General features: G+C 46.0%; 1 protein-coding gene across 2 annotated transcripts in view; it reads left to right on the forward strand.

The window, feature by feature from the left end:
• The window catches only part of CDH13 (cadherin 13), a 1,164,519-nt gene that overhangs the window by 1,018,474 nt on the left and 121,609 nt on the right, over positions 1-24,436 (forward strand). For both annotated transcript variants that reach the window (XM_016930253.3, XM_016930251.3), the window contains one exon: positions 20,016-20,198. In XM_016930253.3, coding sequence (XP_016785742.2) covers positions 20,016-20,198 — 183 coding nt within the window. The remainder of the gene's footprint in view (positions 1-20,015; positions 20,199-24,436) is intronic.

Raw genomic sequence — 24,436 nt, forward strand, 5'->3', positions numbered from 1 at the left:
CTGCAGGGGTCTGTCTAGTTTCTCCATTAACTTCAGCAACACCCCATGGAAATTGGGAAGAAGGAGGGTCCTCGTGGTTTAGCCAAAGGTTTTGAAAGAGACAAGGCTCTCATTGTACCCCCTCTTTACTGGCCCCTCATGCCATTCACAAAGCAAGCCCTCATTCTCAAATATTGCCTTTCCTCACTCAGGAGCTGGAGGCTGGGCTCTGGGAAGCTGACAGTCCATGGTCTCTTGTATTTGAAAGGAGCAACCCAAGGGCTACATATGGGTTAACAAATGACTTGAATCCCCAGCGCCTGCAGCCTGGAGTCCCCATATGACCCAGCAGCTCCACTCCTAGGTGTAAACCCAAGAGAATGAAGGCATAAGTCCTCCCAAAACTTGCAGATGTGAATATTCACAGCAGCATTATTCCCCATAGCCACAAAGTGGAAACAATCCCAGGTCCATCAACTGAGAAATGGAGAAACAAAACATGGTCTATCCACATGACGGAATGCTTTCAGCCACACAAAGGACTGAAGTACTGATCCACGCTACAGTGTGGATGAACCGTGAAAACACGATGTTCAGTGAAAAAAGTCAGACAGAAATGGCCATATATTGCGCAATTCCATTTCTATGAAATGTCCAGAACAGGGAGATCTCCGGGGACAGAAAGCCAATTAGTGGTTGCCAGGGGCCGGGAGTGGGTGAAGAATGGGGAGTGGCTGCTCCTGGGGGTGGGGTTTCTGTTCGAGGTGTTAAAAAAATTCTAAAATTGATTGTGGTGGTGGTTGCACAACTCTGTGAATGTACTGGAATCCATTCATATGTACAATTTAAATTGATGAATTTTTTGGTATGTGAATCATAGCGCAATAAAACTGTTAGCAAAGAAAAAACTGCAGAGCACCATGTCTAAAGACTATAGGGGATGTCACCCAAAGGGTCACCTTTTTAGGAAGAACTGGAGCTCCTCTTAAGGTTTGAAAAATCACAAGCTGTTTTTTTTTTTTTTCCTCCATAGCTCAGAAATCAAACCAGATTCAGGAAAATCTTTCTAGGGAAAAGAAAACTCACAAAAGCTGAGAAAATTAAAATATATAGAGCTCCTAGAATCAGGAATTGTAGCTTACTTTTAATATCATCAGCACTCTAGCATAGTTCTGGTACTTAGGTGTTGAAGAGTTGACAGGAAACAGAACCCAGGAGGTAAATGAAGAATCAATCTGTTGGGAAGAGGTTTAGAAAGGAAGAAATCACTTAGGAATTCTCTTACCCTGCTTTATTTTTCTTCAAAAAATCCAACAAGCTGTGTATTTTATTATTTATGTATCTATGTAGCATCTCACTCCCACATAGGGACAACACTCATGACAGAAGGGGCCTCCTATGGTTTGTCCACTGCTGTATCCGGCATTAAGAACGGCGCTCAGCACGGCGTCATCAGCCATAAATATTTGTGGAATGTACAGACAGGGGATTGAAGGCTCGGATAGGGGACTATGTCCTTAGAGAGTGAAATGAACGAGTGGCTAGGTACACACACATGGGTGGGGGAATTAACATGCTGACAGGGAATGAACAAATGGGTGGGGTACTGAATGCACAAATCGGAGACTTAATACATAGACAGGGATGGGCATGTGGCTAGGGGATGATGGATGGAGGATAAAAGTGTGGATAGAGGATGAATGAATCATTCCAGCAGAGACTTGTAGGCAGCCAGCATGACTGAATTTGTTCCGGTTCTTTCTATTAGGCTGGTGCAAAAGTAATTGCAGTTTTTGCAATTAAAAATGGCAAAAAATTGCAATTACTTTTGCACCAACCTGATACATCTATAAGCATGTCTGGGGGAAGGGTCTCTCCTGCACCCTCACGTGGTGGGGTTTATCTGAACATTAGGGTATAGGCCATAGATAGGAACAGCCCCTGAATTTAACAGAGAAAGGCCCTGAAGCAAGTAAGGCAGGTCAGGAGACCAGGATGGGCAGAGGTCCTGCACAGGACAATGTGCAAGAAAGGACCCAACAAGGCAGCTTTGCAAGATGGCGGGATCAGGGGCCAAGAGGAGAAGAAGCACAAGAGGTCAGACGAAGAATCCTGCAGATTGTTAGCCCCAGGATGAGGAAACAGGCCTGAGAATCTCATCTGTTTCATCAGAGAGCAGTAAAAGAAAATTAAAATATAAAAATGCCAGGATGTTCCAAACAGCTCTTTATTGCTACAAAACTACCATGCCTGTGCTTCCGTCTCCAGGCAAATATACTCACAGTAGTTTCCTGTTGCTCCACTCACCCCATCATTCGTCCCCTTTCTGCATTAGGCCTACGGGTTAATGGATGCTGCCACCTGATCCCTGCATGATTTCCCACCAACCCTATGACTCTGGGTTCTGGAGAGGTGAAAGAGCATCTCCAGGTGGCTCAAAGCTGTGGCTCCAGGTACTACTCCTCCAGGCGGGCTGCTCCCTGGGGCACATGTTCTCAGTCCACCAGTGGGCCATGCCACATCAACCCACCTGCTTCCTGGCACGTGGGATGCACAGCCCGTGACCTTGGACCCAGCAGTAGGCAGCATGCTTTCCAATTTTGAAGGCAAGGACAGAGGTATACAGGGCACTACTTGAGATCCTGTCTGATTTAGAATTTTGTAGGACGGATTCCTGTTGTTGAACACATTGAGTGATGAGAAACTTGGCAAATCTTGTTGGCAAATCTCTCACCTTGATTCCCTTTGGCATCCTTTGTGTCTGTCTGATCCTTCCAGCCTGGTCTTTGGATAGCAGGTACCCACTTCTTAGGATGTGCCAGACACCACGGTAAGAGTTTGATCTGCACTTGTTCATTTATTCACCAGAATCACCTATGGAGTTAGCAGTGACCCTATCCCCATTTTACAGATAAGGAAGTACTGAGGCTTACAGAGGTGAAGTTGCTTGTGTCAGGGCACCCAGCTGTTAAGTGACAAAGCCAGACCCTCTGAGGTGGGGCACTGAGCAGAGGCCTGAATGGCAAGATGGTGCCAGTACATGAAGACAAGAGTCTGTCAGAGAGAACGACACAGGTAGAGTCCTGCAGCTTGAGCAACTGCATACAAACCCGTGGCAGAGCCCATGTGAATGAGGGAGAGAAGGCAGAGATGGGCAGATCCCAGAAGGCCTGGGAACCCGTGGAAAAGACTCCGGATTTTGTAAAGTAGAAGCTGCTGCAGGGCTGTGAAGAGAGAGGAATGTCAGCTCCATGAGGGCAGGAATGTGTGTCTTCTTTGTTCAATGAAGACTGCCAAACACCCAGAATCGAGCCTGGCATGTGGCAGGTGTTCAGTGGCTTCATGGAATCAATGAATCATGTTTAAATTTGTAACAAGATGACTCTGGCTGCTACTATGCAGAGGACAGGTTGTAGAGAGAAAGTGGCAGGGGGGAAAACAGAGGAGGAGTCAAACACCCCTGTAGGAGATAATGAAATTACCTGAGCGGAGCTTCTGATGGCTCCACCAAGGTTGGTAGGGGTGGGATGCAGAGAAATAGGCCTATTCAGCACATATTCTGCATGCATGCAACCATCACCACTATCTAAGGCTGGAACTTTTTCATCACCCAAGGGGAAACTTTACACCCATTAAGTGGTCATTCTCCATTCCCACCCCTCACACCAAGCCCCTGGCAACCATAAGTCTGTTTTCTGTCTGTCTGAATTTGCCTCACAGATATTTCGTAGAAATGGAATCATACAGTTTTTAAGAGTTGTTGCTGATGGACTGGATGTGAGAAATGAGAAAAGAGAGGAATGGAAAGATGACTCCTGCGTTTTCAGCCTTTACAACATGAATAAATGGTGGTGCTCTTTGCCAAGAAAAAGGAGAAGGGGGAAAGATGAGATTTGTTTTGGTGGAGTCGGGAGGTGGAAAGGCCTCTGTTTCGATCATGTTAAGTTTGAGGTGCCTGTTAGACACCCAGAGGCAGATGCTGACTGTGACTTGGCACTTGCAATCCTGGATACGGGGCAGAGGCCAGGGTTGGGGGTGTGAGTGTGTGATTCCTCAGTAGAGAGGCAGTGCATGGAAGTTCTTATCCAGGTGGTGACTGATGAAGAGCTGCCATGGCCCAAGCTGGGACCAGAACCCCTGAGCCATGTTAAGAAAAAGTCAACCAGATCCAGGCATTCTTATCCTTGAATGGTAAAGGTGATTTAGTGGCATCTTGATCAAGGCTCCTGAGCCATTTCCTGTGGGAAAGTAGACGTCTTTGAATGACTGCACAGAGAATCTTGGTCTTTGCCACTCTCGCCTACAGTTTTGGCAATATCAGAGCCAATTTTAGGGCACAAACACAAACCATTCCCAGTTATCCTTTGCCTGTAATAGAAATAAGACAGCATGGTGTAAGGAATTACTTGATTTTAGGAGGCATTTCATCTCTCCAAGTCAATCTTTAGGGATCGACACTACTGGTGGCTTATGAATTTCAGATGTGGTACATTCTGGGAATGCCAGCTCTTGGGCTCCAGGAAAGGTGATTAAAGGACCGGCTGATGCCAACATTTATGGAGGATAAAACTTGCACTTCAGGTACAGTAAACTCAGGGCACTCAATTGGGCTTTATTCTTTCATATTCTTAGGAAAGACTAAAGTCACATGAATAAGATCTCAGCCCTGCATATGTAATGGCAAAATGAAAGAAGTAGGCTCTTCCTTTGAGAAACTAACAGACTGTGGATCCAGCTCATTGTAAAGAAACAGCCATGTGAGTGATGTAAAGGGTGTTAATCCCTCAATACAGGATCATTTATCTGTAGTGCCACTCCATTGCTGCATTGTTCCTGAGCCAAGTGTCCTGGCCACCATGTCTCTGGGACAGTGAGTGACATTATGAAGTCAAACAAGGTGTCCCCCATAGACCGTCAAGAAGACAGGCTGCTGCTTTTCAGGGATCTCTACTCTGATCCCCTTGGGATAGCTTCTAGGTTCATGAGTAGGCAGAATCCCACTGAGTTACTTGTTCCTCTTTGACCCCAAAAAGCAGCACTTTAGACATAAAGTTCATCTATGCTCAGGATGACAGCCAACCAGTAGCTCCAAAGTGTTCCTTGACAATCAGTTTCTGCTTTACTGAACAGCCCACCTTCCTCTGCAGCAGACCGCTTCTTTGCTGGAGAGGCTGTGGGCTAGGGATATGGAGAACAAACTGATGAGTGAGGGATGTGTCTGCAGAATCAGTCAGTGGAAGAGATGACCTCCAGGAGACTGTGATTTCCTTGGCAAAGGTACTGCATTCGCTTGCTTAGCAATGTCTGTGAACTCCTTGCCATAGAACAGCAAGAATTTGCAACATTCCCTGCCAGTGGCATCCTTCAGCACTGCCAGCCACATGTCCTCACCAGCAAGGTCCCATGTCCTCACCACCAGGTCCCGTGTCCTCACCAGCAAGGTCCCATGTCCTCACCACCAGGTCCCATGTCCTCACCAGCAAGGTCCCATGTCCTCACCACCAGGTCCCATGTCCTCAGCAGCAAGGTCCCATGTCCTCACCACCAGGTCCCATATCCTCACCAGCAAGGTCCCATGTCCTCACCAGCAAGGTCCCATGTCCTCACCAGCAAGGTCCCATGTCCTCACCACCAGGTCCCATGTCCTCACCACCAGGTCCCATGTCCTCAGCAGCAAGGTCCCATGTCCTCACCAGCAAGGTCCCATGTCCTCACCACCAGGTCCCATATCCTCAGCAGCAAGGTCCCCTGTCCTCACCACCAGGTCCCATGTCCTCACCACCAGGTCCCATATCCTCACCAGCAAGGTCCCATGTCCTCACCAGCAAGGTCCCATGTCCTCACCACCAGGTCCCATGTCCTCACCACCAGGTCCCATGTCCTCAGCAGCAAGGTCCCATGTCCTCACCACCAGGTCCCATGTCCTCAGCAGCAAGGTCCCCTGTCCTCACCACCAGGTCCCATGTCCTCACCACCAGGTCCCATATCCTCACCAGCAAGGTCCCATGTCCTCACCAGCAAGGTCCCATGTCCTCACCAGCAAGGTCCCATGTCCTCACCACCAGGTCCCATGTCCTCAGCAGCAAGGTCCCATGTCCTCACCACCAGGTCCCATATCCTCACCAGCAAGGTCCCATGTCCTCACCACCAGGTCCCATGTCCTCAGCAGCAAGGTCCCATGTCCTCACCACCAGGTCCCATATCCTCACCAGCAAGGTCCCATGTCCTCACCAGCAAGGTCCCATGTCCTCACCACCAGGTCCCATGTCCTCACCACCAGGTCCCATGTCCTCAGCAGCAAGGTCCCATGTCCTCACCAGCAAGGTCCCATGTCCTCACCACCAGGTCCCATGTCCTCAGCAGCAAGGTCCCCTGTCCTCACCACCAGGTCCCATATCCTCACCAGCAAGGTCCCATGTCCTCACCAGCAAGGTCCCATGTCCTCACCAGCAAGGTCCCATGTCCTCACCACCAGGTCCCATGTCCTCACCACCAGGTCCCATGTCCTCAGCAGCAAGGTCCCATGTCCTCACCACCAGGTCCCATGTCCTCACCAGCAAGGTCCCATGTCCTCACCACAAGGTCCCATGTCCTCACCAGCAAGGTCCCATGTCCTCACCACCAGGTCCCATGTCCTCACCAGCAAGGTCCCATGTCCTCACCACCAGGTCCCATGTCCTCACCACCAGGTCCCATGTCCTCAGCAGCAAGGTCCCATGTCCTCACCACCAGGTCCCATATCCTCACCAGCAAGGTCCCATGTCCTCACCACCAGGTCCCATATCCTCACCAGCAAGGTCCCATGTCCTCACCACCAGGTCCCATGTCCTCACCACCAGGTCCCATGTCCTCAGCAGCAAGGTCCCATGTCCTCACCACCAGGTCCCATGTCCTCAGCAGCAAGGTCCCCTGTCCTCACCACCAGGTCCCATGTCCTCACCACCAGGTCCCATATCCTCACCAGCAAGGTCCCATGTCCTCACCAGCAAGGTCCCATGTCCTCACCACCAGGTCCCATGTCCTCACCACCAGGTCCCATGTCCTCAGCAGCAAGGTCCCATGTCCTCACCACCAGGTCCCATATCCTCACCAGCAAGGTCCCATGTCCTCACCACCAGGTCCCATGTCCTCAGCAGCAAGGTCCCATGTCCTCACCACCAGGTCCCATGTCCTCACCAGCAAGGTCCCATGTCCTCACCACCAGGTCCCATGTCTTCACCAGCAAGGTCCCATGTCCTCACCACCAGGTCCCATGTCCTCACCACCAGGTCCCATATCCTCACCAGCAAGGTCCCATGTCCTCACCACCAGGTCCCATATCCTCACCAGCAAGGTCCCATGTCCTCACCAGCAAGGTCCCATATCCTCACCAGCAAGGTCCCATGTCCTCACCACCAGGTCCCATGTCCTCACCACCAGGTCCCATGTCCTCAGCAGCAAGGTCCCATGTCCTCACCACCAGGTCCCATGTCCTCACCAGCAAGGTCCCATGTCCTCACCACCAGGTCCCATGTCCTCACCAGCAAGGTCCCATGTCCTCACCAGCAAGGTCCCATGTCCTCACCACCAGGTCCCATGTCCTCAGCAGCAAGGTCCCATGTCCTCACCACCAGGTCCCATATCCTCACCAGCAAGGTCCCATGTCCTCACCAGCAAGGTCCCATGTCCTCACCAGCAAGGTCCCATGTCCTCACCACCAGGTCCCATGTCCTCACCACCAGGTCCCATATCCTCACCAGCAAGGTCCCATGTCCTCACCAGCAAGGTCCCATGTCCTCACCAGCAAGGTCCCATGTCCTCACCACCAGGTCCCATGTCCTCACCAGCAAGGTCCCATGTCCTCACCACCAGGTCCCATGTCCTCACCAGCAAGGTCCCATGTCCTCACCAGCAAGGTCCCATGTCCTCACCACCAGGTCCCATGTCCTCAGCAGCAAGGTCCCATGTCCTCACCACCAGGTCCCATATCCTCACCAGCAAGGTCCCATGTCCTCACCAGCAAGGTCCCATGTCCTCACCAGCAAGGTCCCATGTCCTCACCACCAGGTCCCATGTCCTCACCACCAGGTCCCATGTCCTCACCAGCAAGGTCCCATGTCCTCACCACCAGGTCCCATGTCCTCAGCAGCAAGGTCCCCTGTCCTCACCACCAGGTCCCATATCCTCACCAGCAAGGTCCCATGTCCTCACCAGCAAGGTCCCATGTCCTCACCACCAGGTCCCATGTCCTCAGCAGCAAGGTCCCATGTCCTCACCACCAGGTCCCATATCCTCACCAGCAAGGTCCCATGTCCTCACCACCAGGTCCCATGTCCTCAGCAGCAAGGTCCCATGTCCTCACCACCAGGACCCATGTCCTCACCAGCAAGGTCCCATGTCCTCACCACCAGGTCCCATGTCCTCACCAGCAAGGTCCCATGTCCTCACCACCAGGACCCATGTCCTCACCAGCAAGGTCCCATGTCCTCACCACCAGGTCCCGTATCCTCACCACCAGGTCCCATGTCCTCAGCAGCAAGGTCCCATGTCCTCACCACCAGGTCCCGTATCCTCACCACCAGGTCCCATGTCCTCAGCAGCAAGGTCCCATGTCCTCACCACCAGGTCCCATGTCCTCACCAGCAAGGTCCCATGTCCTCACCACCAGGTCCCATGTCCTCAGCAGCAAGGTCCCATGTCCTCACCACCAGGTCCCATGTCCTCACCAGCAAGGTCCCATGTCCTCACCAGCAAGGTCCCAACACAAGTTAGAATGTGCCATCAAGTTCCTTTTATCATTTGATCTTAGAACTAAAAGGGACCTCAGTGGTTACCTCAAGCTGTTGTTCTCAGCCCTTGGCTGTTCATTAGAATCACAGGGGGGTGTTTTCAGAAATACGTATGCCTGGGCCCCATCCAAGAACGATCTCTGAAAGCAGGACCCCATATCATTAGTGGGTTTGTTTTAAGGCTTTCAGGTGTTTTAATGTGTAGTCAGGGTTAAGAATGACAGCTTTAGTCTGATACCCTTTTCTCAGATAAGTGAACTGGGACTCAGAGATCTTGCAGAATTTACCAGAAAGGTACTCATGAGTTAGAGCAGCAGTCCACAACCTTTTTTTTTTTTTTTTTGAGATGGAGTCTCACTCTGTCACCCAGGCTGGAGTGCAGTGGCATGATCTTGGCTCACTGCAACCTCCACCTCCCAGGTTCAAGCAATTCTCCTGTCTCAGCCTCCCAAGTAGCGGGAACTACAGGCACCCGCCACCACACCCAGCTAATTTTTGTATTTTTTGTAGAGACGGGATTTCACCATATTAGTCAGGCTGGCCTCGAACTCCTGACCTCAGGTGATCCTCCTGCCTCGGCCTCCCAAAGTGCTGAGATTACATGCAGGAGCCACCACGCCCAGCCAATCCACAACCTTTTCGGCACCAGGAACTGGTTTTGTGGAAGACAGTTTTTCCACGGACCAGGGTTGCGGGGATGGTCTTGGGAGGATTCAAGCACATTACATTTATTGTGCGTTTCATTTCTATTATTATTACATTGCAATATACAATGAAATAATTATACAACTACCATAATGTAGAACCAGTGGGATCCCTGAGCTTGTTTTCCTACAACTAGATGATTCCATCTGGGGGTGATAGTAGACAATGATAGATCATCAAGTATTAGATTCTCATGAGGAATACACAACCTAGATCCCTCGTGTGTGCAGTTCACGATAGGGTTTGTGCTCCTATGAGAATCTAATGCCACCACTGATCTGACAGGAGGTGGAGCTCAGGTGGTAATATGAGCAATGGGGAGCAGCCGTAAATACAGATGAAGTTTCACTGGCTCTCCCACAGCTCACCTCCTTCTGTGTGGCCCGGTTCCTAATAGGCTACAGACCAGTAGTGGTGGTTGGGAACCACTGAGTTAGAGGCCAACTAGAATTTGCCCCACTTCATTGAATCCCCTACTCCTTTAAATATGCAGAATTGCATAAGCCAAACTCCAGTGTCTTTAGAAAGCAGACTATGTTATTGTTTCTTGAAAAGCCATTCTTCATCCAGATTCAGATGCTGGTGGTCAAATGAGTATCTCTACAGAAAATCTCTCTGCTTCTCCGAATTAAACTGTTTTCAATTATCTTGTCAGATGAACAAATGTGTTTTGCATTTTCTTTCATTTTTTAAAGAGAGAAACTCAGTGAAGGAGAGCTACTAACGTCCAATGAAATAAAGTATCCAAGCCTGAAATTCAAGAAAAAAAAATGTAGGCATATTTGCTCTTTGGTTTTTATTTTTCTGTCACCATCTAATGTAATATTTATTTCATCATTCCCCTAAGGCAATGATTTTCAAACTCTCTTTAGCAGCAAAACTTTTTTTTTTTCAGACAAAATCCCAGGCAGGAATTCTAATATACAAAACAGATAAAATATAATTAACAGATTCCTCAGGCAGTTTAAATTCTTATTATTTGAAGGAAAACGTTTGATGCCTTGGTAGGACTCCTGTACCATCTCAAACATTCTTGCTGGACTCAGTGGCTCACACCTATAATTGCAGCACTTCGCGGGACCAAGACAGGAGGATCACTTGAGCCCAGGCATTCGAGGCCAGCCTGAGCAGTATAGTGAAACCCTGTCTCTACACAAAATGTAAAAATTAGCTTGGCGTGGTGGCACATACACACCCAGCTACTAGGGAGGCTGAGGCACAAGGATCACTTGCACTTAGGAGGTCAAGGCTGCAATGAGCCACAGTCACACCACTGCACTCCAGCCTGGGTGACAGAGCAAGACCCTGTCTCAAAAAAAAAAAAATCTTTGTTCTCGGGAACACAGTTCAAGAACCACCGTTCCACTGCATCGTTTTCCTGTCAGTCTTCAGTGGCCATGTCTTTTCATTTTGTTTTGTAGGGCAAAGACCTGCTTTGTTATGCAAGCCTCTTCTCCGTGAAAATGCATTTCGTTTTTAGTTTTGCATATGTGCAGTTCTGTATTTGGTGTAGACAGGGTCATGTAGAGGAAGAGTACAGTCACTGGAAGGTGGACTGTCCCAGGTGGGCATCTTCCTCAAAAGCCATGGACTCAGCACCTTCTGTGTATCTGCAGCCAACACATGGAAACATCTCATAGGAAATGAATCAGAGAAGTGTGCCCTGAGGGGAAGAGGGAGCAATTCCTGCCAGGGCATGCAGTGAATGTTTCCCTTTCTTGCCCTTTGGTTCATTCCCCAGCACCTGTAGAGCCAGGAGGTTGAGGGATGCTTCATTTTCTCTCTAAGTGGAATGGGACCCACAGATAGCTGCTGTCTAGGAACATCATTTGCCTTTCAACCCAGGATCACCCTGGGTGGGTGGGTCACATGGGGGCAGGACATCAGTGAGGGGGACATTAGTATCAGTCTAGGATCAAGAACCACACTACCTGGGATGCCAATGAGTTTTGGAGAGGACTCTTCACTCAGGACGTTTCTTTCTTGTCGAGATGCTATTCCTTATTATTTTTGAACTATTTCCACATTCGAGTTTTGCATTTTCTCACCTGTTTAGTAATGGTGGGTGGCTTCAGACATTTAACTGGGAAGACTCTGGATGTTTCGTAGACCTTTCTGTCACTGTCCGTTACCATAGCTAGTAGGTACTCTCCCTTTGCATGATGGAGATAACATGCAAATACTTTTAGCAAAGCATCTGGCACAAAAGAGAAACACAAAATTGTCCGTAGAAGAAATCAATGTTAGTTGGACCAAGAAAGGACTTTGATTATGTTTTCTTAAAAAGAATCTCTGTGTTTTAGACTGAAATCTTTACAGATGCAATGGCATGTCTGGGATTTGCTCCAAACAGTGCAGAATCAGGGAGGGGTGGCTGCGGAGATGAACCACCAGGAGCGGGGAGTTGAGGATCTCTAAAGCCTGAAGACAGGCATGTGGGGGGTATTATCCTATTGTACCTGCTTTTATACATGTTTAATATTTTTCACAAGAAGATGGGAAAAAGAAAAAATACTTGAGAAAACATCTATGAAACCCAAAGCACCATCAAAGGGACCACTCACCTGATGAGAACAGTAGACATCTTCAGAGTTGTTTTCCCCAGGGCGCCATTATTGCAAGGAATAGAAACCTGCTCAAGGCAGCTGGAGTGAAAATGAGGTTGTTGATGGGAACAGAGGTTCCAACAGACAAGAACACAGAGAACCTCGGAGGATTGAGAGCAGGACTGGGAAACCAGTCAGCGACTGAGAGCACTTCCTATTTGTCTTTTGTCTTTGAGTCCCAGAAAAAAATCTCTTTTGTAAATTTTTCTCTCAATTTCTCCATTCTTTTGCTTCTCCATACATATTGGATTTCTCTGATAATTTATCCATATCCAAATGACAAAAAATGGCCACCCCTTGCACAAATGCTGAGAAACCTATATTTCTCTTAGTTCAAATTTATAAAAGAAATAATCCCATTTTTCATGAATCAACTGATGGAGTGGTTACCCCGGAGTCAGGTAATCAGCTCTGGGTCCAATCAGCTATGGCCAAGGAAGCTAGGATCATATGATACAAAATGACTCCCTAGTACCACTGTTTTCAGCAGGGACTGGGGGTAGGTTTAGCTCCCTGAAATGTTTTATGGATTATGCAGGCACCCTGAGCTATATGTACTCAAAACCACTAAGATTTTCAGGAAAGAAATACTCTAATTTGCCATTTAGAAATTCTATAATCTCTGTCATTTGAACTACAATTGAGTCCACTTTCCTTTTTCTTAGGAGAAATAGAGGAGAACTGGTTACTATTCTCATTGGGAGATTCTCAAACACATGTACGTTGTTTTCTTTCTACCTTGGGTTTTTATTCTTGAGACAAAATAACCCGAAAAGTTAGTGTCTACTTACAGTGCTCTTACTTTATGAAAGATGTGACATTGAGCATTTTGGGGAATCAGAGACATGACTCCGACTCTCCAGGAGCTCAACAATGGGAGAGGCATGCCCCAGGTTGTCTCTGTTTGAGAGGCAGGGAAGTCTGTGCCAAGTTCTTTCTGTTCATGGTGACTGGAATTCTCACCTCTAGCATCTGATTTATTTCTTTCCTGTGTGAGCTACCTCCCATGGGCATTAAAAATCAAGTCTCTGACACCACTCGGCATCTTCAAAGAAAACAAATCATTTACAGAATTTTAATCAGATAAAGAGAGGAGAAGGCTGGGCACAGTGGCTCATGCCTGTAATGCCAGCAACTTGGGAGGCCAAGGCAGGAAGATCGCTTGAGCCTAAGAGTTTGAGACCAGCCTGGGCAACTTAGTAGGACCCCCATCTCTACAAAAAAAAATTTAAATTAGCCAGTCATGGTGGTTTATGTCTGTGGTCCCAGCTAAGGCAGGAGGATCACTTGAGCCTAAGAAGTCAAGGCTGCAGTGAGCCGTGATCATAACACTGCATTCCCGTCTGGGCAACAGAGCAAGATCTGCTTCAAAAAAAAAGGAGAAGAAAAAGATGCTCACCAATGACTAGGACTATGATGATCTGGTGGGTTCCTGAATATTCTTTCATCTGGCTCCTGTAGTCACTTCAGGGCCTGACTATGCCTTTTCTACTGTGACGTAGCTAGGGAAGGACTTAGTAGGTTCCAATCATCTTGAAGACTTGCCAGTGAACAGACCATGGTTCTTAGGCAAGCAACCACAGGTCCCTTGAGTGGCTCTGTTATTAATCTCTTCTGAGACATCGGGCTTTCTTAAAACATTGAATTAGCTTTATGTAGAACTCTGTACTGTATACTGTTTAAAATTTTTATGTAAATATATATCTTATGTATATTTTATATAATTAGTTTTTATTTTTATATTATATTTCATATTATATATGTGTGTGTGTATATATATATATAGTGCAGACAAACATGATGTGGAGGCTGAATGAAAATGTTCTCATACGTTTTCTTCTAAGAACTTTACTGTTTACCTTTCACATTTTGTGTATGGTGTGAGGTAGGGGTCAGGATTCATTGTTTTCTCCAGATGGATATCCAATTGATCCAGCACCATTTACTGAAATGACCATTACCTGGAAACTGAATCATGTCCAAACATAAAAGCACCCATAATTGGCCACAGGTACAGCCTTGGATGTATGACAGTGAAGGAAATGGTTTTAGAAGTGGTAGAAAGCAAATTGTCAGATATGTTGTAGATGTACAGTACCTACAAAGGGGACACCCAGAGGGAATACTCGCCCTCTCACTTACTGATGTATTTTTGTGCCTAGTGGAGTCTCCAGCATGCAACAGACACAACAAATATTTATTAAAATGAATTGTTGTATCTTTCCACCATGAGATAAATCCTAATCATAGAAGAAAACCAGATATCTAATGCAGCTTTCCCTTCCAAATGTGGACATGATAGGATTGACATCATTTGCCTCATGTCTATTGTTGGAACATAACAAGAATGAGCAAGTGTGTGAGTGCCAGGCGTACATAACTGAAAAAAAAAAAAGCTTCTTCCACACCACTCGAGGAAAATAAAATACATATATACATAACTACATTATAAGGCAGACTGTGGTAAGAGCAGAAAGAGTCACAGGGGTTTAAATCAAATTCTCCAGTTTCTTACTAAGAATTTCATATGATACAGGGCAAAATCCATCATCATTATCCTTGCTAACAAATACTGACTCCTTGTTATACATATGCCAGGCTATTTGCCAAGCTCCTTAAATGCATTATTTATATCAGTCACAGTTGCTACCCATTAGACTATTGGGAAGAGCCTTCCAATAAGCTGTATCTTTTATGTAAACATAGACTCAAAAATGTTTGCAAGTTATATTTCTGATGGTCTCTCCCCTACCCTTTTATCATCACAAATAGAAATTAGTGAGACCCTATCTTTTAATTTTTTTAAGCTAAGGCCCAGATGACTACATCCCAGCTTTTCAAGTTCCATATTAGTTCTCTGTGAAACTTTAGGGTTAATGGCTCGTGAACTTGGTCTAGTATTCAGGTCAAACATGCAAGTAGTCAAGCATGCAAGCTTGCATATGTGCAGTCCTTTAAAATTGTCCTCTGTCACTTCTTTCCCATCTGTGTCTTTCCAGCCTTCTGATCATTATTTCCATCTTCCACGTTAATCTAAAGGTCAACTTTCTGCTCTTGGAGGAAGAACATGCATTCTTGGTGTATAATAAAATTCAAGTCCCTCTTCCCACTTGTGATTGTCTTTGTGGCTCATCCAGACAGCCTCATCCTGAATGTCTATGATGTAACTCAAAGAAAAGAAAATACTCAGTTCTGAATTTGGAGGGAAGAGATCATAAGCCCAGTACATAGTCCCAACAAGCCACAGTGATTGTGTAAAAATACGTTTTATATCTTGTATTTGATTTGCCACACAGTTTAACAGAAAAGTAACTTTATCTATTTTTTCCAACTAAAGGTAGTAATAGTACAATCAATAATTCCTCCTGCTCTAGTGTGGTAAATTAATGTCTGTCTATTGTTTTTAAATCACAAAGTGAGCATTGCTATAGAAATGTAAAATGGTACCATTTCATTTTAATCTATTTAATTTTCCTTTCTTGAATTATATAATGGGGTTGAAACATTGAATAGAATTAATAGAATGAGTATTTAATTAAGGAATAATGAGCTTCTAAATGGATGCTCAAAGAAACTGCTTCATAGTTTATGCAGAAATCAGATAATGGGCTTAACAAAGACTATAATAATTGTGTTGAATGTTTTCCATATTTAAGGATTTTTTTTTTTCTGTATTCTCTCAGGAGTAGATTTAAATGTAACCCAGTTCCTTGATTAGGCTACACTTTGCTTTCAAAGTAAATCCCAAATGCCTTCCCATGACCCACAGGGCCCTGCATAAGCTGACTCTACCACCTCTGGAGTCTGATGTCAAAGAGTTCTCTCTGGCTCTCCCCTTCATTCCAGCCACACCCAGCTTGCCTTTGTTCTGCAAAGGCACCTTTGGCTCTTCCCGCCACCTGGCCTTTGCTCCTCCTCTTTCAGATGCCAGGTATGTTCTCACCCCCTTCACCTCTCTAAGGCCTCCTCTTCTTTCACTTCTCAGGGAATTTTTCCCTGATGATCTTCTCCAGACTGGATCAGATACCCACCTCCACACATACACACACACACATACACACACACACACAGACTCCCCAAGAACTGTGATTTTATTTCTTGACAATTAACACGTTGTTATACATTTCTTTCCCATCTATCTCTCCTTTCAGCCTGTAATCTCCGTGAGGAAATACATCATGTCTGTTTTGTTTAGTGGTGTATCCCTGGATGGATGGATGGATGGATGGATGGATGGATGGATGGATGATGAATGGAAGGATGGATAGATAGATGGATGATGGATGGATGGATGGATAAATAGATAGATGGATGGCAGGTAAATGTCGTTGTGGACCCATTCAAGGACATATGAGGGATACAATGCATGTCTCTGAGAATTCCTAGCACATCAGCCCCTTTCCATTCTACTTGAATTCATTTGCTCACACACTAAAAAGTATTCTATACCAGCCCCTTCAGCAGGTGTTGCAGACATAAAACTATCAGTGTCATGGAAGAAGCTGCACAGGTTTGTCTCACTTATACATGGCCTAAATATTAATTTTATTAATTCATTCATCCACCCATCCACCTACCTACCCATCCATCCATCCACCACCCACCCATCCATCCACCCATCCATCTATCCATCTATCCGTCCACCCATCCATGCATCCATCCCATCTTCAGACCTGCTCATGTGTTGGGCACTGTGCTGTTTACTAAGGATTAGGGCTGACTCATCCATTACGCACCATTATCACAGTGCTAGGACCCTAAAATCAGAAAGAAATAAAAAGAACTTTTAGGGTAAAATAAATTTTTAATTCTTTTCTTCACATCACAAAAATAATTTTTTCTGAGACAGGGTCTTGCTCTGTCACCCAGGCTGGAGTGCAGTGGTGTAATCATAGCTCACTGCAGCCTCAAACTCCTACACTCAAGAGATCATCCCACCTCAGCCTCCTGAGTATGTGGGACCACAGGCACGTGCCACCACACCTGGCTAATTTTTTACATTTTCTTTTTTTAGAGATGGGAATCTCACTATGTTGCCAAGGCTCATCTTGAATTCCTGGGCTCAAGTGATCCTCCCACCTCAGCCTCCCAAAGAGTTAGGATTACAGTGTTAGAATACCATGCCCAGCCCCCAAAATAAATTTTTTAAAGTACATTACTCTATTATGATAGGAGGGGTTGATGAAGGCAAAGGTGACTGGGGTCCACCAGCCATGACGCAGCTCTGCTGGAGCACAGGGAAGATCAGTGCATCCCTGGTCTTCTGGAACACTCAGGCAAGTGGCAGAATCAGGTGTCATTCAACAAGTCAGTCCCTCTTAGTCTTGCTTCTGTATGGCTTTGTCTCTTCACATTCCCTCAGGTCTCACCTCTGCTGCCAGATCCCACTTCCTATACTTAAGATCATTCACTCATTCAACAAATATCTACTGAGTTTCTTCTGTGCACCTAGCACTATGCAAGAGACTGGAGATAAAGCCATGAAGAGACAGGTGCACATAGAGCCTCCAGCCTCCTCAAATCATGATTTCTCACAGTGTTTTCATCTTGGCAATGACACTCATCTGCTTTGACAGAGCAACTTCTCACTTATGCACTGGACATGACAGTGTTTCTACCTGACTGGTGGTTCCCAGCATCCTCTAGCCTTAGCCCATTTCATGCCCACATGATTGATACCTGGTTTTCTAAGGTACAGGTGTCAGAAGAGCCACAAGGATGGGTTATGAGCTGACATCCACTGTGATAAGCAGGGGCAGAGAACCAGTCCTCTGGCTCTGGACCGCAGCAAGGGGGTGAAGAAAGGACTGGCCTAAGCCATGGGGATGTAAGGTGGGCAGGAGTGGCAGAGCAAAGATTACTGGAAACCAGGGGAGTTAAGTCTGATCTGTCGGTCACTAAACGACTTTGGGCAGCACTCTTCCTTCTTCCTTCCTTCCTTCTCTGTGCAATCATCTTCATCTGTAATATGAAGGGATTAGATCACACATGTGTCACCAAGCCCCCTCCTGACTACATGGCAGCTAGCATTAATTGATCACAGCACTCTTTCCTGCTGAGCCCAGACGTACTGCAGGCCTGTCCACACCAGGCTCATGCAGCTTCACCCATTCACAAGGGTAGGTCCTGTCATTGACACCTGCCTGCCATCCTTAGACTGGGACTCTATCCTGCTTCTTGCCCCGACTACATATTAGAATTATCTAGGCAGGTGAATAAAATACTGAGTCCTAGGCTTTACCCCAGAGCCTGGGGAATCTGAATTGATCTGGGGAGTCTGAATCTGAATTGATTCCCTGACTGATGCCTGATTCTGCCACTTGACTGCGTGTCCCAGAAGACCAGAGATGGACTGATCTCCCATGTGCTCCAACCTGGCTAGAGGACCCCGGGCACTTTCTCCTTCATCAACCCCTCCAACCATAATAACCATAATAGATTTTCATGCACTTTAACCCTGGGGAATCCTGAATTGGAATAGGACTCAGGAAGTTTTTCAAAGCCTCTGGGAGATGCTAATGTGCAGACAGGGCTGAGAACCGTTAGTATAGTTTTCTTGCTCAAGAATTCTGTGATTTTTGTGAGAAGAGAAGATAGAAGATAGGTAGACATTAAACAAAAATCACACGAATCAGATCAAAATAATTGCACCCTGGAGTTGTTTCTGTGTGGCAGCAGCCTCAGTATCCCTCCTCATTCCCACTATTTTCTAGCCTCCATGAATGTTCTAAGAATTTTCCAGCTCTCCTTTTATGGAAGACAACTCGCCCAGGTTTGCCGAGGCGCAATAAACAAATTAGTTGCAGTCCCCGCCCTGTCCCCTGAGAGGCCTCAGGATTAAGGTTTATGATTAATGATTTGCAAGTCAATTAATCAGCCACTGCTTTTGAAACCTCATTTCTCAAATTACTTTTCTTTGAACACAAGGGCTTTTTGACATCACCTTACTGTCTCTAGATTCACTTTCCTACTAATTGAAATTCCAAGATATTTCTTCTTCTTGTCAGCTTATTGGTGTTACTTGTTTATAAAATATTTGCAAACAGATTACTATTCACCTGTAGTGTGTCAGAGGTAAGCACCAAAACAATACTTTATGCTTTCAGCTCAAAGGAATGTGCTAATGATAGCTCATGAAATTCTCTATCTATGAGAAAGTTGATTTTTCATTTATTGATTTATTTTCACCACACCTACTTGAAACAAGAATTTGAGATGTATTACAATAGAAACACAGGTACATCAAGGCTCCAAACAATTCATGTAGATGATTTCTTAGAAAATGGTTTCTAAGGTCATATTAAGAGTGGATATGGAGTGGGAAGGATGGGATTGGTTTTCTTCATTAGGGAAAATAGCAGGATCTAGCAGAGGATCTGGGGTCAAATCCCAGTCTCTTCACTTACAAGTCTTAGCGCTTGACTCATCTGATTATGTTGTTATTTTGGGGAGGCAAGGCTGCGAGAAAAAATGCAAACAAAAATGGCTTGAACTCAATGAAAATTTGTTTCTCATTCAATGATAGTTCAGGACAGGTGTTCTTGGCCACCAGGTTGCTCCCCTCCATGTGGTGACTCAGGGACACAAGCTCCTCCTTCCTTGTAGCTCCCTGCTTCCCTGGAGTTTTGTGGTCCTCTGCATTCAGGTAGGCAGAGGGTGAAAAAGCACAGAGAGGAGGCACAGCTGTTCTTTTCACCCTCCCACCACAGAGCAGCACAGCACAGCCATGGTCAGTATCATCCCTGCCCACATTCTGCAGGAGAGAAGTTAGTCTCGTGGCCTCACCTAAGTTCAAGGAAAGCTGAGAAGAGGAGCATAGTACCTTCCAATTGTAATCCTCTTATGTTATTATTTATTTTTAAGTGAGTTGATGTGTGTAACATACCCAATGCAAAGCATGTAGTAAATGACTATGTGTTTTCAAAATAGTGACCATTACCATCTGCTTTGTTTGCAGTTTCAAGCCACAGTCGAGGAAGGAGCTGTGGGAGTTATTGTCAATTTGACAGTTGAAGATAAGGATGACCCCACCACAGGTGCATGGAGGGCTGCCTACACCATCATCAACGGAAACCCCGGGCAGAGCTTTGAAATCCACACTAACCCTCAAACCAACGAAGGGATGCTTTCTGTTGTCAAAGTAAGGGTGCTTCCAATTGCCTCTTTCTCCTCATGCGAGCACGGAGGGCCCCATGAGGCGGCTCATAGAATCACTGAGTTTAGAAGGCCACAGATAAATTCCCCCAGTCTCCTTCTGGGAATTAACAAAGGAAAAGGCTCATGGCTTAAGGGTGCACTCGTATCCTCAGCAGCATAAACAAGCAGCCATAAAACAAACCTATTTTATAGGTTCTAAAATACCCAAACTTATGTATAACTCTAAGAAAACCAAACTTACGTGCATTTTTTTTGTTTTCATTTTTGTTTTTTGAGACAGTCTCGCTCTGTCACCTAGGCTGGGGTGCAGTGGTGTGATCTCAGCTCACTGCAATCTCCGCCTCCTAGGTTCAAGTGATTCTCATGCCTCAGCCTCCTGAGTAGCTGGGACTACAGCTGCCTGCCACCATGTCCGGCCAGTTTTTGTATTTTTAGTAGAGATGAGGTCTCACCATGTTGCCCAGGCTGGTCTCAAACTCCTGGCCTCAAGTGATCCACCGGCCCTGGCCTCCCAAAGTGCTGGGGTTACAAGCGTGAGCCACCATGCCTGGCCCAAACTTAAGTTTTAAATGAAATTCTTTATACATTTGCTAAGGAATTATTAACAGATATGCCAAAATGAGATGTGTGAAGGTGTTTTTAGAGATCTGTGCTCAAAACGTGGGCTATGACATGACTTCTTAATCTTTCTTAGTGAGCTCAATTATTCCTTAAAAACACACACAACATAGTTATTGGTGTGAAACCCTCTGTGACCCTTGCTCACTCGCACACTGACCCTCTCTATGGCAACAAGTAGAACAAGGAGGAAATGTAATTATAAATGTAAAACCTCTAGCTCATGCTGGTAATCCAGAAATATTAGTGGGGGTGGTAGCACAGAAGGCTTGCTACAGGTGGCCTTGGTATTCCGGGAGAAGGCATTTCTACACAGTTTCACTCTTTCTGGGAAATTCTGGGGAGAGTTTCTGCCAGAGACCAGGACCTTCATGGGAACACATTTTCTTTTCTAGTGGACGAAGCCATTTGCCTGAGCAGCAGGGATCAATCGTATTTATAGTGATAGTACCAGTGTGCAGAGCAGGGACATGGCTGCCCACTCCCTGTGTGCCCTTGGCCAAGATACCCATGTTTTCTGTGCACCAGTTTCCTCATCTGTAAAATGAGAATGTTAATGTAACCTCCCTCTTAGGGTTGTTGTTGTAATCCATTGAGTTGCTATAATGAAGTACTGTAGGCTGGTGGCTTATAAACCACAGACATTCATTTCTCACAGTTCTGGAGCTTGAAAAGTCCAATATCAACGTTCCAGTAGATTCTGTGTCTGGTGAGGACCCACTTTTTGATAGATGTCCATCTTCTTCTCTCTCTATCCTCACATGGTAGATAGAGTGAGGCAGCTCTCTGGATTCTCTTTTTTTGTTTTTGTTTTTGTTTTTTTTGTTTTTTTTTTTTGAGATAGAGTCTTGCTCTCTCACCGGGCTGGAGTGCAGTGGCATGATCTTGGCTCACTGCAACCTCCACCTCCTGGGTTCAAGTGATTCTCCTGCCTCAGTCTCCTGAGTAGCTGGGATTACAGGTGCATGCCACCACACCCAGCTAACTTTTGTATTTTCAATAGAGACGGGGTCTTACCAGGTGGGCCAGGCTGGTCTTGAACTCCTGACTTCAAGTGATCTGCCCGCCTTGGCCTCCCAAAGTGCTGGGATTACAGACATGAGCCACTGCACCCTTCCTAATCCTGTTTTGCTCATATCTATTTTCCTTGAGCTGTAGCAAACACATTTTGGGGAGGCCTGAGCTCCAGGATATGTGATGGAGATGTCTATTTACCCAAGTTTTATCTTCAAAACTTGGATGTCTATTTACCCAAGTTTTATCTTCCAAACTTCAGGTTTGGAAAATTGCCTGACAGATTTTATAGCCACAGAGGACAGCCAGTGGCTATGTCATTCTATGACTTTTACAGCTTCGAAAGTGCAGCAGCCATGGACGCAGAGGGCCAGTGCAAGGGTTTCCTAATAACTTTGCCATTGCCCAATACATTAGTGCTTTTATGTACTTCGTGCATTACTGCTAGTCCCCATGAATAATATACAGTACTATAATTGCTTATTCATACATAGTACATTCATATATGAGTACATTACAAACCCAGTCTACATACACATAAGCACGTATTAACAATCCCTTAATTAAGTATCGCACATCTACTGTTGTCAAGTACACAATAAAACCTAACCCATACGAATACTGACCCGTACTAGAAATCCTTAATATTACGTAGTACATACATTCGTTCGTCGGACATAGCACATCGCAGTCAAGAAATCTCTTGCCAACATGGATATCCCCTGCCAAATTTCGGCCTCTGAATCTACCAATCTCCGAGAAATCATCCCCGCTCAGGAGTACTACCCTCCTCGCTCCAGGTCTATAACACTTGGGGGTGACTATTCTGAAACTATACCTGGCATCTGGTTCTTACTTCAGAGCCATAACATTAAGATCACCCACATGTTACCCTTAAATTAAGACATCTCGATGGACTAGTGACTACCAGCCCATTAACCAACCTTGGCAACAGAGTGAGACTCTGTCTCAAAATAACAACAACGAAAAAAGAAAGAAAAGAAAAACCAGACTTGCAGGAAGGAGCCATTCTCCTCTCCCTACATTCCTGTGCTGGTCCACAATGCAATGGCTCTCAAATGCTAGCATATATAAGAATCATCTGCAATGCTAGTTAAAATGCAGATTTCTGGGCTTATCCCAGACCTGCTGTGTCAGAATATGAGAGAGAGGTGTGCCAGGTGGTTCTGTTGTTCACAGGGCACACCACTTGTCAAGGGGCATGGCCTTAGGGGAAGCAGTTTCCATCAGCTTGTCCGCCCTCCCTGCAAATTCCAGGGGAAGAGGTGCCCACAGAGGCTGAGGCTCTTGCTGACTTCAGCTTTGCTAGTGAGTGGACTTTCTTTGCTTTGGAATTGGGATGCAGACTCTCCCTCACCCCACATTGGCTGCCTCCCAGGTCAGTAGGAAGTGCCTTGAGTTCTGTCTGTCTCTCAGCACATGTGAGACAGAGCCCCAGAACACCTTCTAGAAGCCAGCTAGGCCATGCTCTCTGCTGCTGTCCACTGTGCCAGCCACTGGTGCAACCATCAGGAATGCATTCTGCTGCAACTAACAGAATGTCAGACTAGTAGTGGCTTAACTAATGAAGGGAATTTAAGAATTTTTATAACTAGATGAAGGTAGGCCAGTCCAGGATTGGCCAACAGTTCCAGGTGGCAGAGAGCCAGCAGTGGGGTGCCTCAGATGCTTTTGACATTTTCCTCTTGGACATAAAGTAGCTGCCAAAGCCCCAGGCATCATGTCTTCCCATGATGCTGCGTCCTAATGCAGGAAACAAGGAGGCAGCCAGGCAAATGAGAGATGGTGCTCTCATGTGACCCTCTCCTCTTATCGGGGCAGAAAACATCCTTTCTAAGGGTCCCCCGGCCAATTTCCCGTGATGTTTCATTGACCAATGACAAACGTTCTTCCTTAACTTCAAGGAAAGCTGAGAAAGTCCAAATCTGGCCTTTGGGCCTTTACAGTACATAAGGCAGAGGGGGGCTGGTGATTGCTGTTGGGCAGTCAAGCACAAGCAGGTCTGCCCTAACCAGTTAGCAATCCAACATACAGAAGAACTATTTGGAGTCTCAGGATGCTGCTGGTTTCCAGCAAGGTCCTGCCACTTAAAAGGACCAAATCCCAGTGGCTCTGACAGATGAGTGTCGGCTTCGTCTTTAAAACCTTCAGATCAGAAGCACGCTTAGCTGCTTTCTAAACCGATTCTAAAACCACCAGAAAGTTATTCTTTCAGCTGAATATAATCAACCGTACATTTTAAGTTTATTTTCTATTCTGTCCTCAAAGAAAGTAGTATCCAGAAAGCATCCCTTATTCCCCAAACCTTTCACAGGCCTAAACATAGCTATTCAATCGGTTCTGGATCCTCCCTCTTCCAGCCAACAAACCCAGGTCCTCCATCCTTCCCATGTGGGTCAACTTTTCCAGGCTTTAAATTTCCCAGGACAGTGGTTTACAGCCTCTCTTGTCACTTGAAAAAATATTAATTGAATTGCCTCTCTGTAGCTTCCATCAGGAGTATTTTCAATTTCCTCCTGTCCCTGACACAGAGGCCCAGCAACAGACAAAGCACATTAGTAAGACTGT

This window comes from Pan troglodytes, chromosome 18 (assembly GCF_028858775.2).
Source record: "Pan troglodytes isolate AG18354 chromosome 18, NHGRI_mPanTro3-v2.0_pri, whole genome shotgun sequence".
In the NCBI taxonomy this organism is placed as follows: domain Eukaryota; kingdom Metazoa; phylum Chordata; class Mammalia; order Primates; family Hominidae; genus Pan; species Pan troglodytes.